At 39.3% G+C, this 17,262-nt stretch overlaps 1 protein-coding gene across 1 annotated transcript in view; it reads right to left on the bottom strand.

The window, feature by feature from the left end:
* LOC118801803 (alpha-2-macroglobulin-like protein 1) overlaps positions 1–17,262 on the bottom strand; it is a 36,399-nt gene that overhangs the window by 3,630 nt on the left and 15,507 nt on the right. The window contains exons 16-33 of the mRNA XM_036562174.1: positions 16,558–16,767; positions 16,394–16,466; positions 16,151–16,304; positions 15,842–16,067; positions 13,614–13,740; positions 12,998–13,119; positions 12,298–12,349; positions 11,701–11,784; positions 9,620–9,796; positions 8,013–8,094; positions 7,553–7,706; positions 6,095–6,169; positions 5,853–6,015; positions 3,882–4,075; positions 3,426–3,638; positions 2,921–3,039; positions 1,655–1,763; positions 1,506–1,571 (exon numbers count right to left, since the gene is read on the bottom strand). Coding sequence (XP_036418067.1) covers positions 1,506–1,571; positions 1,655–1,763; positions 2,921–3,039; positions 3,426–3,638; positions 3,882–4,075; positions 5,853–6,015; positions 6,095–6,169; positions 7,553–7,706; positions 8,013–8,094; positions 9,620–9,796; positions 11,701–11,784; positions 12,298–12,349; positions 12,998–13,119; positions 13,614–13,740; positions 15,842–16,067; positions 16,151–16,304; positions 16,394–16,466; positions 16,558–16,767 — 2,400 coding nt within the window. The remainder of the gene's footprint in view (positions 1–1,505; positions 1,572–1,654; positions 1,764–2,920; positions 3,040–3,425; positions 3,639–3,881; positions 4,076–5,852; positions 6,016–6,094; positions 6,170–7,552; positions 7,707–8,012; positions 8,095–9,619; positions 9,797–11,700; positions 11,785–12,297; positions 12,350–12,997; positions 13,120–13,613; positions 13,741–15,841; positions 16,068–16,150; positions 16,305–16,393; positions 16,467–16,557; positions 16,768–17,262) is intronic.

Raw genomic sequence — 17,262 nt, 5'->3', positions numbered from 1 at the left:
AATGGCTGCTTAACCTGCTGTAATAGTCATTTCTGTACCTAGATTAATTCTATTAATAATTATCACTGATTATCAGTGAATTATTATTATCAGTGTGCTGTTAATAATTCACACACAGCTATTATTTCTGCTGTGGACCAACAGCTGAACTATTTTCCACCACCCCTTCATTCAGTGGCTAGTACTTGTTGTATAGTTGTATAGTTATTGTACAGCGTTTATGTAGTTTGTCTGCTGCTGCTGTGTGTTAAATATGTAGTACTGTGTCTTGGAGAGACCACATTTTTTTCCTCTCTAAACACATCTGAATGACAAGTAATGACTTTGATTGTTTTTTTTCTCTTCTGATGCCGAATTTTACACAAAGTTCAGATTCATTCGTGACAGTGGTGGACGAAGTACACAAATCATGTACTTGAGTTAAAGTAGAGATTCCCAAGGTAAAATATTACTCCAGTAAAAGTAGAAGTTCCTCCTTTAGACCTCCACTTGAGTAAAAGTACAAAAGTATTTGCCTTAAAGTGTACTTAAGTATCGAAAGTAAAAGTACTAAAAGATTAATTGTGACTCTGATGTCTTATTATCATTTTTATAACAAGACTCGCTTCATTAACTCATTTTAGGTGAAAATACTCCAGTGTCACTCTTGGTAAACCAATCTTTTTTAGAGAAAAACTTTCTCTAAACACAGGTTCACAAATGAGTTTCCTTTACTAAACTGCATCTGTAGGTCTCTGTTCATAAACATAAACTAGACAAAACTAATTTACTATAAAATGAAATAGTGTTTGTATAAATTCAGAAAAAAGACACGACAGTCACATATGTGTACATATTTCTATATTGTGGTCTATTTACACAAAGTTAGGTTAGTTCATCTTTTATGTTGAATAGACTCTCCCAAAATTTTACGCTGCTGCACTGATGTTGAACCGTGTGCTGCACTGGGTCGGTATGACCAACAGGTCAAAACAAGCTCAAAACAAAGTGACCGCTGTGCCCTGATTGGTGTTCTCGCTTTGTGCTTCTTTTGTTTTGACATGTTACGTTTTTATACACACATAAACCAAAAAGAACGACAGATTTCTCATAATGTAGTGGAGTAAAAAGTAAGATATTAGACTTTGAAATGGAAAAACTTCAGTAAAGTACAGACACACAAAAAAACTACTTAAGTACAGTAATGAATTACATTTACTTAGTTACTGTCCACCACTGATTTGTGATCCAAAAGGTGAAAATGATTACAGGAGAGGACACAGAGATGCCCAACCCAATGAACATGTATTTCTAGACCGAACAAGACGTCACAAACAACCATAACGGCTACTTACACAGTCATTTTCGAAGGCTTCATATACAACATGCAACTATTTGCCTTAGAGCATAAAGAAGAGCCAATCAGAGTTTTTTTTGGACATAAAATTAGTTTTAGCTTGATGTAAAACGTGTTGATAATACACTGAGTGCTAATGCTGAGATGTAATGATCGAATGTGCACTCACTCCATCCAGGTAGATGGTGACGCTGCCCTCCTTCTGATCCAGGCGCTTCACTGCTCCTTCATTTGGCTGCAGAAACAGATCATACATCAGCAAACAAATGGACACACATCACACTGGCTACTTTAACTGAGGTCAAAGAGCAAAGTTACTTCTGTTTTTTCACTGGATGGTTTCAGAGACTCCTTGTCCAGCTGGAACCCAGACAGCAGTTTGACCTCGATGACCACCATGTTGGTCTCTGACCGTTTACCGTTATAACTGGAACAATAATAACAATAATCATTACTTTTACAGCACATTTCATTCAAAGATGCTGCTTTGTTGTCAGAAAGTGACCACTGATGAAAGGCTATAGGATGGCTAACACAAACTATACATCAACAGATGAGCTACAGACTGCAGGGATGCACAGAATTAAAAAAATAATAATAATAAATATAAATAAATACTGTAGGTCTAGAATGAGCTGTCAAACTCTAACGCTTCATCTGAATGATAATGAAAATGAGACACGATTGTATAAACAGCTTGAGGAGCAGCAGATAAACAGTCAAACACTCAAACATGGTCCGCTGCAGCTGCAATCTATAGTCTTTACATGCTTTTGTTGATGGCAGGTGGCACTAAAAGCACATCTGGAGGTAGAAGGTTTTGTCGCAACAAATACTCTTATCTCCATTTCCCAAATAACATCGCACACACTCATCTCCAAAGTGGTAACTTTACAGGAGAAGGCAAATAAGTTCGTAACTTTGAATGAAAGTTAGTGGAGCGACATTTTCCCAAGTATTTTTGAAACATATATATATATATATATATATGTCTATTTACCATAAAATTTTAACACAATGTGAAGGGCAGGTAGCATTTTAAATTCAGGGGGAAAAGAATAAAAAAATAATTAAAAACAAAACTGGAGATATGATGGAGCAACAGCAATAATACAAAAACATTATTATATTAGAATAAATACAGATAGCATTAATACAGTAAGTAGTGATTTATGTCATTTAACCATTTCCAAACTTCATGGCAGCCAAGTATTACTTGGGGTTATCATCATGATTATTTATTATCTTTATTATCATTATCATTATATTTTATTCATTTATTATTATTATTATCATAATTTACTGTATTTATGTTTGCATATTTTCTAATAAAATTGATAATCAGGGTTTTTACTGCCAAAAACACACTTACTGCCAAGATAAATGGTTTAAAGTATTGTGCTTAGATGTTTGTATATATATCTTAGCAAATAAATCAAGACTGTGCAAGAAAATTACCAGAAAAATGCCAATGTTGATTTATTTACACAAATCAACAAAAAAAACGTTAAAACTTTTGCACACAATAACGTATTCTTCTTCTTATTATTATTATTATTATTATTATTATGAAGTAAAGCTCACCTGACAGTCACAGACAGGCTTACAGATGGGATGGGGATGCTGCAGTTTCCAGCAGTGTTAGCTGAGAGGCTGAAAGAAGAGAAGTCGGCTGGGGGAGGGATGTTGTAGCGCACAGAGAACTGGAAAAAGAAAAAAGGATCAGTACTGAAGTTACGCTCCATCCATCATCACATTCCCACCATACTGTAACTTACAATTACATTGTAAGTATTTCATTATGAAATGTGAGGCTGTTTCTTTCTGTAAGCAGTACCTGCACTTTATATATATATATATATATATATATATATATATATATATAATATACAATTATGTAATGATAACATAATAGCATTCTTTTTACATCCTTTTACATCTTCAGTCCTGCAAATGCTCCAAAACAGCCCTGATAAACTGTCCAGTAGAAACGGCCCATAAGAGCCTGTTTAATTAGAGGTTAAAGAAGTGGAACAGAAAAAAGGTGCATCGTCATCATCTTCCAGTAGAGAAATGGAGACAGACTGACCTGTGCAAACACGCAGCCGTTGCCTTCAGCCTTGACCTTGTAGTCTCCAGGCACGACCTGCAGGCTGGACTCCTGCAGCAGCAGCCTGTTGCTCTGACTGACTGTAAATACCTTTGGAGGTGAAGGGCCGGTCACAGTGACCACAACGGTGCCTGTCGGACTGTAGGTGGCAGCACTGTATTTTGCCAGTGCCTGCAGAGCTACCACAGTGTCCTGGTCAGAGGGATGGAGTGGAAAGAGAACCAAAACATTGTTAGTGTGTTTTTAATGTCATTACAGAAGATCTTTCTTAAAGTGACCTACAATCTACAACTATAGTGACAGAAACTATAAAAACAATTAAATGACTGAAAAAGAAGTTTATTTTAAATTGTTGTTGAATATGAGGTGACCATTTGCAACAGAACTTATACAGTATACGCAGAGCTTTGTGGTCAAGGAGTGGACAGGACATACCTGTGTAGATGCAAAGCCTCCAAAGGCGTTCTGCTGCTGGGCCAGCCAACGGGCGATGGAAGCAGAGTAGCTCATATCAAAGGTCTGTAGCACCGGTCCAGACAGCAGAGCCAGCAGCACATACGAGGTCATCTCCACCTCCAGAGAGTCCAACACCTTCACATCACTCTCTCTTCTCCAGTGACGTGCGCCCGCTGAGAGATACACAATAAAGCCTTTATTATATAACACCGTTATTGTCCACACTATAAAAGAACGTTTTGATGTTCCCCGAAAGAGCCACCAATTCTGTTAAGACCATATCTAGGCCATAACATCAAATGAGAGTGGGCTCTCTGCCCAGACCTGCTGACAGACCAAACACTGGACACCATTTTCACAAGAAACCACATCATGCATTTTCTTAAAAGAGCTAAGTGACAAGAGGTTGAGCTGGATGGGAAGGTGTAGCTTCAGCGATAGTAAATAGTAAACAAAACAACAAAAAAAGGGTTTTACAAACTAAACCGGTAAAACAAAACCAAAGGAAATACAAAACACCCCCAACTCTGTCTGTTTGAAACGAGGAGAAAATGTGATTGTAACAAATGGCGCTCGTCTCCTACTTTTCCCAAAAAATTACAGTTTCACAAGATCAAACAAAGCTTTCATCAATTTAACAAGGCAAGCAAAGTGAAGCATGCCATGCTGGTCTGGACAGGTGTTTGTCCAGGTCACATCTGAGGGGAGAGACCCCTGAACGTCTCCAGACAGTGGCCTGGCAGCCTCTTTTATATAGGATGACACTCCCATGTGGTCAATCACGTCATGCAACCCACAAAAAAAAAATTGAACTCAAAAAATTTTGGGTTCAATAAACACATTCTCCTCTAAAAGTAAGCATTCTGGGTCAAACGCAATTATTCTCCACAAAACCACATTTTCAAAAAAAAAAATTTCTCCTTCAAAGAAATACAAACATTCTCCAACAAACGTCTTTCACCACTAAACATTCTTCAACAAAGACCACCTTTCTCCATCAAGCACCATCAATCTCCAGCACACACTCATTTTCCAATAAACACCTGCATTCTCCAACCAAGATCAGCATTAATCAACAAACACTCACATTCTCTAAAAAAAAGAAAGGGCGCAAACACCATCATTCTTCACCAAAGACCCACAGTCTCCAACAAACACCATCATTCTCCCCTAAACACCATAATTCTCTAACAAACACCATTATTCTCCCCTAAGCCCCATCACTCTCCCCCAAACCCCAGCACTCTCTATCAAACACCATCATTCTCTATCAAGCACCATCATTCTCCCCTAAACACCATCATTCTTCCCTAAACACCATCATTCTCCCCCAAACACCATCATTCTCCCCTAAGCCCCATCACTCTCCCCCAAACCCCAGCACTCTCTATCAAACACCATCATTCTCTATCAAGCACCATCATTCTCCCCTAAACACCATCATTCTTCCCTAAACACCATCATTCTCCCCTAAACACCATCATTCTCTAACAAACACCATCATTCTACAACAAACACCATCATTCTCCCCTAAACATCATCATTCTCCAACAAACACCATCATTCTCCCCCAAACACCATCATTCTCTAACAAACACCATCATTCTCCAACAAACACCATCATTCTCCAACAAACACCATCATTCTTCACCAAAAATCCACATTCTCCAACAAACACCTTCATTCTCCACAAAACACCTGCATTCTCCAACAAACACCTACATTCTCCACCAAACACCTGAAGTTCACAGCACAAACCTTAATTCTCCAACAACCGGCTGCTTCTAGTGTGAATTGAGGACATCATACTTGTCAAGAGTCACTGAGGTACTACACACCAACCCAACATCTGGGTTTGTTCACGTTAGGTTAGATGTGCTTTGGGCTTTAAGAAGTGGAGCTTCAGATTTTGTTGAGCAGGTATTTTACTAAGACGTAAGTGTGTCCAACCTTCGACTATGGCCTGATTATCTAGGACGGTGAGGGCCTGGATCCTCATGCCCTGGTCTCCAGCTAGAGTGAAGGCGTAGGAGAGGAGAGCCGTGGCATAGATGGAGTTGAGCTGAGTGAAGGCGTTTCTCAGGAAGTCAAGACTGTTTTCTACCATGGGATCCTGAAAATATTGAAAATATCAGCCGTTTTGTTTGATACAGCTCATTGAATTTGAGTGGAAAGTGAATTCATTCACTTACTGTGAGCGGAGTGCCCAACTCCAACAGGGCAGCTGTGATATACGCTGTGAGGGTCACCTCATCATTCACACCTCCCTGAGGGGGGTGGAAGGTGGGTTGGTGGTGATGGGGAGGATAGAAATAAAGATAGATAAAGAGAAAGAGATTTAAAGACAGAACAACTATAGCATCCATTCTATAAACCTGAGATTACAAAGCACTACACTGGAATACTAAAAAGGATAGTTTACAAAATATAGATAAAAAAATAACTAATATTAAAATAAATGCAAAGAAAGAGACAGAAAAAAACACATCCATAGGACACCACCAGAAACAGTGAGGCCACTCAGCATCTTCCCATTACTGTACTGTATTAAACCCAGACTTAAACCACAAATCCGTAGTAGTAAAGCATCAATCTAAAATCTTTAACATTAACCGTACAGATAATTGTCTGTTTTTTTATCATATTCAACTTCATACCTTTCAACTGTAAACAATGAGTTCATGAGGAGTCATTAGCTGATACCAAAACTGATAAATTCACCAAATGATGCTGAAAGTTCTTTTCTTTTACATTAATATGACGAGGGTGTAAATTTAACTCAGTTTGATGTTTATGTGACGCTTCCTATGTGCTATAGCTGCACTTTGTACTATCTGCTAACCAGCACCAGAGATCCTAGAGTAGTGCGGTGCATTCAGTCGGCTGCAGTAGTCTTTCTATGCTTCCCTGTTTAGAGTGGAAAAGAAAAGAATTCTGTACAAAATACAAGACGCTGGTTCTACTCTGTTATCTGGTGGAGCATAAAGATCAAATATGCTAATGCAAAGATGCTAATTCTCATGGTCCACATGAGAGTGTAAGGTGTGAGAGAGGCTAATTTGTGTATCAAAAATCATAATTTACTTTTTCATTTTCTCCTTTTTCATGACTATTCAAATATTCAAAGCTTCCCTACATTATTCAACCCATCCCTACAATATACTACAAATTTATTACGTGATATATTTCAATATTTAATAAGCTTGCTTTAAGATTCTTTATTAAAGCACTAAGATTCAAGTGATTTGACTGCAAAGGAATAAGCTTTCCTGTAATTTTACTACAAGTGGTACCAAAAGCTCACCAGTCCTACACAAAAGTATCATCACATATAGGATTTACAATTAAAATTCCCTCACAGAAAGTTATGTAGGAAATAGTTATGATAGAAAGATGGATAGTAAATAAAATGTCTATATTTGTGTTGTACTTATGGTGACCCCTGGTTCCTACCACCACCACTGTAAAGAAATCAGAGTCTCTACAATCAACCATCTCACACCAAACCACTCTGAATCACTCTGTTTACATCTGAACACTCAATTATGCATTTTTCTGGAAAACCAGAAAGGGGGATTCCCCGTTAATACAGCACATTGCCATCTCACTCTGGACCAAGATACACTGCAGCAGCTGTGTTAAGGCCTGACCTTCATGTCGCTGTGGAAGAGCTGACCCACTGAGGCGAAGGAGCCATTCTGCTGCTGCTGACCCAGCCAAGTCTTGGCCTGGTCCACATACAGCTGGTCTATAAAGATGAACTGCTTTGCACTTCCAAAGGACTTCATCACAAACGCTGTTAACCTGAGGACACAGACCAGAGGAATCCTAAACCTTTCTGTGTGTCGTTTAATGATTTATATTTAAAGAAATCACCCATCATTGAGCACTGTGTGTTTGTGTAGAACTTAGTCTAGTCCTGAATAAGATTTTTAGTAAAAGCTCTCTGTCTAGGCTTGAACTTAATTTGTGTCTCAGGAACTTTAAACCTGTTTTGCTGTACTTTTGACACATTTTTAAGCTTCTTAATAAGGAGCAGCACAAGGCCTGATGTATTGAGTATCTTATGTCAGCTGCATTATTGTTTTCTTTTCTTTCTCCTGGACTGACCAGGTGTTGCCTGACGGATCGCTCTTCCCAAAAGCACTATAAGACCCATCGTCATGCTTGTAGCTCAGCTCTCTCTGGTAGCCTGTAAAGGACATGAGACAAACAAGCAAACCAGCTCATTCACTGTAAAAGAGACTCAGACAGCTTAACCCTCAGGAGTCCAGAGTTATTATGTTGTTTGGCTGCACTGTTTAATTGTAGTAACACAATTACATGATTATTTACATGGTTACATAATTAATTCCATCAGTTTACAGTTATTTTCTGTTTCTTTCAATGTAAAAACTGATTAAAATAACATGGCTAAATTTTAATTGATGTTGGTGATGCTTTATTTCACAGTCTGTTAAGTTCTACATAAATTCTAGACAAGTTGTGAAAAATTATACTGAAATGGCAAACAGGTTCTAGATCAGTGGTTCCCAACCTGGTCCTCAGGGTCCCCCAGGTGGCCCACAATTTTGCTCCAACACAACTCGCAACACTTAGGGATGACAGAAAAAATTAAACCATTTGGGGGCCCTGAGGACCAGTTTGAGAACCAGGGTTCTAGATATTCCCTAGGTAAATGTGTGATATGTTCTACAAAAGAACTAGGTAATTCTTTTGAGTAAAATCGGGGGATTACCAGACAGTCTAACTAAATTACTCTGGATGCAGGTACTTGCTATAAAGTAGGTTAAATATAAATAAAACATTTCATATTTTAATAATTATGTGGGGAAATACCAAAGTAATGGAGGAAAATAGTGGTAAAAAGACATAAGAGCCTGTTACCTAGAACCGAAAGTGAATCTGGACTGTAACGGCAAGCGATGATCCTATAGTTTTACTGGTGGCTGTGCCATTTATAGATGTTTGTGATTTAATTTCCTGCTTAAACGTGTGAGATTACTCTGAAATTTAGTGAGTTTGCTTGTTCTTGCCACTTTATTACTCCAAAATAATCTTTTAGTTATGAAATATTTTACTGTTTTATCTTCTTAATATCCAGAAACTAACAGGTTGTCTGGGTGCTTACCCATTTTACCTAAAATAATGATCTAGTACTTTGAATTCTGTACCCCACACTTACCTACTTAATATCTAGAACCTCTTTGGTACTTCTGATTAATTTATTTGAACTGTCTTGGAACTTACCGACTTACTATGTAACCCAAAATAATTATCTAGTACTCTCACACTTGCTGAATTAATACCAAGAACTTAAGGGACTGTTAAAGAAAGCACCACCTCGAAATTTTTTCTCTAAAACAAGCCTGTAAACACAACAATAACTTTTCATCAAATTCGCACTATAATTAAATATCTCCACTAACGAGTTATGGATTGAAAGTGTACCATCTGCACTTTCCACACAATTTCTCCACTTGTTTCCTTGAGCTATTATGAGTCAGAAATTATTAATTTAAAATTACAACCTGCATTTAATTAATCAAATCAGTAGTATGCAAATCAATTGATTTAAACGTATGTAAATTAATAGTTTAAGAAAAGCAAATTAATTTATGTTGTAACGAATTTCTAATAACTGATGAAAAGACTGAAAGGGCAGAAATTAATCTCCTGCTGCTTCAAATCTCAAATCAATCCGAGATGTTCCTCACCGCTCACGAGGAACGTCTCAGCTTTCTTCCGGATCTCTGCGGTCAACTGTCCGCTGCTCTGCAGGTACAGGAGGATGTAGATGTTGGGGGCGAAGAGCAGCATGTTCTGTTCTCCACAGCCGTACGGCATGGCCAGCAGACGGTCGATGTTCCTCAGAGCACGGCCCATCAGGTCTCCTGCAGAAAGAAGACAGAGTTCCTCAGTGCGCTCGCATGAAGATGTTTGACGGCCCTGGTTAAATGATATGTTGTTGATTTTCAGAGTGAGCGTAAGTGAACATGTCCTCTACAGAGAACTCAGTTCTACACATTTTAACACACAATTACTGTTTATTTACTAAATTTAACACATTAGGGGAAAAAAAGCATTTTTTATGCTTATACACACACACACACACACACACACAGACACACACACACTTTCTGAACCGCTTATCCTTCTGGGTTGTGGGGGGAGCTGAAGCCTATCCCAGCCAGCATTGGGCGGAAGGCAGGATACACCCTGGACAGGTTGCCAGTCCATCACAGGGCAGACAGACATGTTGTGTGCTTGAGGTTAGGGAACCAGCCTTGCGACCGGGAGGTCGCCGGTTTGATCCCCCGAGCCAACAGTACATGACTGAGGTGCAAGGGCAAGTGCCAAGTGTGCTCACTGCCCCCTAGTGTGTGTCTTCTATAGTGTTTGTGGTGTTTCACTGCACGGATGGGTTAAATACGGAGGTGAAATTTGGGGGGACTAATAAGGGTCACTTAATTACTTAATATACATTCACACCAAGGGGCAGTTTAGCATGTCCAATTGGCCTGACTGCATGTCTTTTGACTGTGGGAGGAAACCCACATGGACACGGGGAGACAAACTCCACACAGAAAGGACCCCAGTCACCCAGCCGGGACTTGAACCCACGACCTTCTTGCTGTGAGGCGACAGCACTTTACTGTTAAATTGCTGTTCAATTCAGCGATAATAAATATGTACTAAAATGTGCAGTAATTAGTTTTTCGTAGAGGATGTGTTAATTGATTTTAACTGAAAAAACCACATTAAGCTCTTAAATGGCCAGGGCCTGTTCGGGGGGAACCAAGTTTTACTTCACACTTCTGTTCTGTTAAGAAAAACTCAGCCCGTTCGTATTGAAGTCCCTGTTGCTGTTGAATATATGTAGCATGTAAAAGCCTGGATTTTAAGGGGTTAAACATGGGCTCCTGAACAAAACCAAAGGCCACTCTATTTTCTCCTGTTTTCTATTTTTTATTTTCTATTTTCTTACATTTTGATGAGCATTAAGCTTATTGTTAGGGATTATTGTTAGATTGTGTGCCAAGCACGGGCACACATCTGCTTTATGCTAATGTAACTTTTGCAGGGTCTTGCTTAAACCCTTAAATGGCCGAAGCCCACCGGCAGGCCCAAAATTTTATTACACACTTCTATAATAGAACCATGGATAGTTCAGCCAGTTTGCATTGAAGTCCCTGTAATTACTGAATAATATGCCATAGTACTAATAGATCTGGGATTTTAGGAGGTTAAAGGGTCATTTTGGCCTAAAACTAGTATTTAATAAGTTATCTGTAATGCTATGCAGTATTCTGTGATGCAGCACTGAACTCCTCAGCCTCATCAATTTTGTATTGTTTTCCTGTTTTTGTTCATCAGTGTTCTCTCACTACACCACCACACCGGCATACATTATTAAAATATGTCATATAGCCACTAGGGACCACCCCCCACTCCCTAGCAGTCACAATAAAGAAATTCTGACTGCTGCTGTAAAAGCTACTAAACACAGATAAACATTAACTCTGGCTTCCTTCTTAATTAAGCAGCTAGCAGGGAGAAAACAGCCTCAAATATCCACACTAACGCAGTCTTTCAAAAACCCCTCCCACCTTCAGGATACATAATCTGTAGGGGGTGTTCCTCCTGTTTTCAGCAGGAAATCTCACTCTAGAGACCCCTGCAGGAGGTGAGTTGAAGTACTGCTTACAGTGTCCCTTTAACAGAACAGCAGGTAATGAAAGTGCAGGAGTGAGGATTTCAGTACAAAACAGTGTTGCTCTGTGTTCTGCAGGCTTACCCAGCACAGAGACCGAAGCTGTGGCAGAACCTGTCACAATTACCGCAGGCAGCTTCAGCGAGACGATAGTCTCAACAGCGACCCCTACAGGAGAGAAAGAAACATTACAGTGAGACACAGAGTTCAGCAACAAACTCAGAAAAGAAATGAGGGCTCAATACTAAATTTCCTGAATGTACTCTGTAATGTATCCCATTACAGTACATACAAAATGGACATATTCAGAATACATTCACACTACATCCTCACCAGGCCTGACTGAAAAACTAGACTTTTTTATATTTTTTTTATTTTAAATGACATAAAATGATATAACACATGATTTCTCAGTGCACATCACAGTGAGATAATGCTAATGATGTGACATCTTGCAAAATCCTCTAAACGTTAGTATGAAACTTAGAACACCTAAAGGCCACAGAAAAATCTCACTTTTATACTAAGCTATTCTATTCAACTAAGTTACGTTATTAAACACTCATATATTTTTATTGCAGTTTAATCGCAACAACTACTCACCACTATTTATAGTTCAAAATGTGCAAAAACACATGAATTGTCAGATGTTAAGGACAAAAGAAGGGCAGTGAGTCTGACCTGTGGGGCACAGCAGCCCGTTGTAACTGTTGAACTGTTTGGTTCCCTCTGCCTGACCATGGAAAGAGAATAGTGAGCATTACAGCACTGATCAGACCATACTGACTATACTCAGTTAACCTGACTATCAACTCACATGGCAATTTATCAGACTAAATCATTGAACTGGCCATATTCAAATTCAATCAAATATTCTACGGAAAAGTTTAGCCCCGTACACTCTAAGGACCAGGTCCCAGACACTGAATAAGCCTAGTCGTAAACTAAACTACAGTACCAGTGGTGAAATTTTCTTCAGTCTAGGCTAAGGCTTAGTCTAGGTCTTGGAAACTGGCCCTAAGGGTCTGTATGTAGGTCCACATTTCGGCTTCTCACTTACACATTAATTTCACAGAAGTTACTGAACAATTCATAGTAGTTTCTGAACAATTTGAGGAAGTTTCTGAATGATTCATACTAGACTGAATGCATAAGAGTAGTTACTGGATCATTAATAGTAGATACTAATTCATTATCAGTACATACTAAAACATTCAGTGTAGACACTAAATGATTTATACTTGTTACTGAATCATTCATGCCCTGGGATGGACTGGCGACCTGTCCAGGGTGTTTCCTGGCTTCCGCCGCTGGGATAGACTCCCCCCCGCGACCCAGAAGGATAAGGGGTCATTACAGTTAAATACACAGAGAAACTCACCTCCACTAGCAGCGTCTGCACCACAGTGTCGATGCGTCCTTTATCTGGCACAGTCACCGGCTTATTACCACACAGCACCGTCGTCTGCAGGGCCTCTGCACTCACATTAAAGCTCACCGTCCCTATTTCATTCATACATGCATTCATACATACATACATACATACACGCATACATATACATACACATACTGTTAAGTATCGCAAGAATTTCACAATATTTACCAGAAATTTATCACAGGAAAGAACTGTATTCAGAAATTTAATAAGGACAACACAGGGCAGGTAGATTCCTGTCACCAAACAACAAACTACTGTGAAACCGGAACTGAACTGGACCACACAGTATTGTGGGATACGATTCAACTGCAACAGGTGAGGTCTATAATGGTGCCATAGGCCAAACGTTAAGTAACTCAGAATGTTAACCATGACTTTCATGGCAGGCGTGATTTTAAAGTGGTGGCCGTAGGGACAACAGACAGTTTACGTTAAGACAATTTATTTCCGTTTATATGTACCATTTTGTTAATTCAGGCTGCAGCAACAACAACAAAAAAGACAAAAGCTTACATCTACATGAAAATGTCCATTTTGAGATATCAAAAGGTCAGTTTACCCAGAACGGTGGGCTGGATTCTCCATACGAAAGTCCAGCTCTCTTCGGCACACAGACAGCGAGTGTACTGGCATCCCACACACTGTTGAGCTACGAACTGCTGTGAGTTTGCCAGCGTCACCTTCACCTTTAGCACAGAGAACACATAATTAGGGCCTATATAGAACTAAAAAGGTTCTAGGACTTTTAATACAGCACACCTTTGATGCCAATTTTCAAATGGTCATTTACAGAACAATATTGAACAGGTTTTCTACCATGAAGAATAACTCTTTAAATATGCATAGAACCAGCATTTAAACGAATCTTTGAGGGGTCATAGTTCTGTATATAACCAGGTCTTTACTAAATAGCCAATCCCAAGGGTGCAGGAACTGAGCAGAAAAGGTGTATAAATCACACCTGTACGTGTGTAGTGGATCTGGCTGTCTAAACAGAATTTTTAAACAATATTACTTTTTTTTTGCATGTCTGACGTTTTCCTCATATATCAACAGTAAACTTTATGCTTTGATTTTGTGTTAAGATGCAATTTTCTCCACCAAAGGTAAAGGTTTAAATTGTGAACATTTTGTCCACTAAGGATGCTCTCTAGCCTCCCCTGCTATATTAAGGCCTGTGTACACTACTTAAACCACAATATCTTCATTATTCCATGACTAAATTTCTGTAGCTGGATCATCATAAAGCTGCTTATATTCATATTCACAGCCAAGTAAGTGGTGGAAATGTGGAGATGTAGAAAATAAAGAGTAGAATTATGAACATTTTGTCACGTTTTAATGCTATGACAGGTTCTGCTATGGGAAATGAGATGAGGCCCCTGTATGAAATTTCTATTCCAACCGATGCCTCTGAAAGTACCTATTTAACTGTTGCAGCAGTGTGAAACACTTCAGTACACATAGATATACTTGGTGTCCTCTGTGAGGAACACATGTAACATACAGACTAAAGCTCAGCAGAGCAGGGAAAGGGAAACAAGAGATACTTAACACTAACAGTTCTTTTACACATAGTTGTGTGAAATCATGAAATTTATTCATGGTAAGATGTATAAACATTCCAACATCTGTGTTGTTTTGTTATCTTGTGGCTGATCGTGTTGTCTTGTTTTGTCTCTTTTCCCTGCCCGTTTTGTCTCTTTCCCATCTTCATCAAGTCTGGTCCATAATCTTTTTATCAGTTTCATTTACAAGGTTAAATCTGCAGTTTTGCTCAGTGCATGACTTGAACCTTGACGATAAGAATCTTTATCTTAAGAGTGCACGATTTTACTATCGCGTGAACTACGCTGTTATATAAGCTATGCTTTTTGACTGGGTCAATCTGTACTTTTAAAAGCAATGCTATTTTAAGGTGCCTTTTAAGATCTGGTCAGGGACGACAGACAAAAATTGGCCCTTTGGGCTGACTGTGGCTCATTTACTGCGGTCAGTGTTTCTTTATGGGCACTGTCCCTGATGGAAAAGATTGAATAACACATTGGCTGACTAGAGAGTTTGGAGCCCTCCTAAAAAAGGTAATATAGGGAAGCAGACTGGACTGTATGAGTTGCACTCTCTAACGGGGGGGAAGAGCTTCTGAGCTCACAGAAGGGAGCTGGACCAGATGACCGTTTAAGTAGCTGAGGTTCACTCTTGTACGTCTGTGGAGGGTTGTGTAAGATGGCCCTATGGAGAGTTGTGCAAGAGGGCCCTGTAAGGAGGGAACAGTCTGGTAAGAGTCAGACCAGAGTGGGTTAAAAAAAAGACATCATATGCGTTTCGTTTAAAGTTTACCCAAAAAGCTGTAAGGTTCGTATATGACGGGGACTAAAATGGTATGGAATTGTGTGAAAAGGGGTGGGGAGATCACCTCATCGCCCCAGAGGGAAATAAAAAGGGATGTTTTGAGATGATATTCGCATTGTGGTTGACCGAGAACCATCTTGCCACTTGATGTTCAATATAGCGAAGGCCTTTCCTTCCTTCCACAAGAACTCAGCGGCTGAAGTCTTTTTCATTCCTTTATATCCTTTTTCTTTTCTGTTGATTCTTCTAATTCTTTTAATTCTTTTTGGAGACTTTAGATTACAGACAGTTATTAGGGCAACAGTACAGACAATATTATAGTAAATACCTCTTGTCTAGGTCAAGTTAGAGTAAATACCAGTTATTATTAGAGTGAATACCAGTTCCTAGGTCAAGTTAGAGTGCTTTGAAAGCCATCTGCAGAGATATGCTTACCATAACACAGCTTTTGAGATAGTTGAAGACGGAAGCCTTGAGTACAAACAGTTCTCCACGGATGATGGAGTAAGGCAGGGTCAGGCTAACGAAGAAGGGCTGGAAGGTAGTGAGCTCAGCTTTTGGTGCCACTCCAAACCCAACTGATGAGGTACAAAATGCTCCAGCTGACCATGAAGTGATGGTGTCCGGGACAAGTTTCTTAACCCCCATAGCTCCGGAAGGCCTGTTGACCCCCCAAGAAAAGGACATAATTTAGAAACTGCTATACATTTTGTGCCAATGTGTCATAAGTCTGCATATACACACCCCACTGGAACGAGATCCCAAACCCAAGTCTCTGGAAAGAATGTACGGACAGTGTTCACTGCTTCACTTCCACTTTCACTTTTACTTGCAGCGTCCATTGCAGCAAATGCAACCCCTTCTCTGGCAAAGAGCATGGGTCTCTCCATATTCATAGCTGTGGATTGAACATGAAATGAAACGTTATCAGACATTTAGCTCAGTTTTATTTATTTAAAATTAGGTCATTAATTTGATATCACTTACGATAGTAGATGGGACCACTGCAATTCACAGGCTTCTTTATTTCAGCATTGGTGAGGATCTTGACTCCAATATCCTGAGAAACACAAGCAAAACTAGTTTCACAAAGATCATAACATGAGGGTTTTGCAGCAAAGTTCTCTGTAAAAACAACGATGATTTCTTACTTTAAAGACGTCGTATACGTTGACATTTCTGTCGATAACAGGAACGAAAAGGGGCTTGAATCTTGGATTCAGTTGAGCAGGCACTGCATCCAGGACAGGAAGAGGCCGTGGCATAAAGATAGGTGGACTCTCATAGCAAGGGTACAGATCCTCATCAGAAACGGTGTACGGATATCCTGACAACCTCTGGACGGGCAGCAAGTTGAAGACCTGGAATCACATGAGATGAGTTTGGATCCAGGACTGACGCTGTGATCTCTCAACAACTATCTGTGAAAGGCATCTACACAAGTCAGTGCCTCACTAACCAATCATCACGCTCCACTAAACCCACTTCTGTAGTTGCAAGCAGCAAAAAAAAGAATTAAAACGTGCACTTTGAATGTGTGAGTATATAGTCAAGTGAAAAAACTACAGACACCACGTTAAATATTTAGTTCTTTGTTAAGAATTATTGGCTTATCAATATTTTCTCTTCTTCCAAACAATATCGATGTATGTAACTGCATCATCTTTGAAAAAACAATGAAAATTTGCTTTTGCTATCATTTATCTAACAAAAACTAAAAAAAAAGATGAAAAAAATCCCACTGAGAAAAAAGGTTGGGACACCCTATGCCCTAATAGCTGGGAAACAACCTCAAATAGTCTCTGACATCGACTGGGAGAAAGATTTTCCCACTCCTACATGCAGAATTCTTTCAG

This window comes from Colossoma macropomum, unplaced genomic scaffold (genome assembly GCF_904425465.1).
Source record: "Colossoma macropomum unplaced genomic scaffold, Colossoma_macropomum, whole genome shotgun sequence".
NCBI classification, from domain to species: Eukaryota; Metazoa; Chordata; class Actinopteri; order Characiformes; family Serrasalmidae; genus Colossoma; species Colossoma macropomum.
This window is presented reverse-complemented; position numbering and strand designations above follow the sequence as displayed.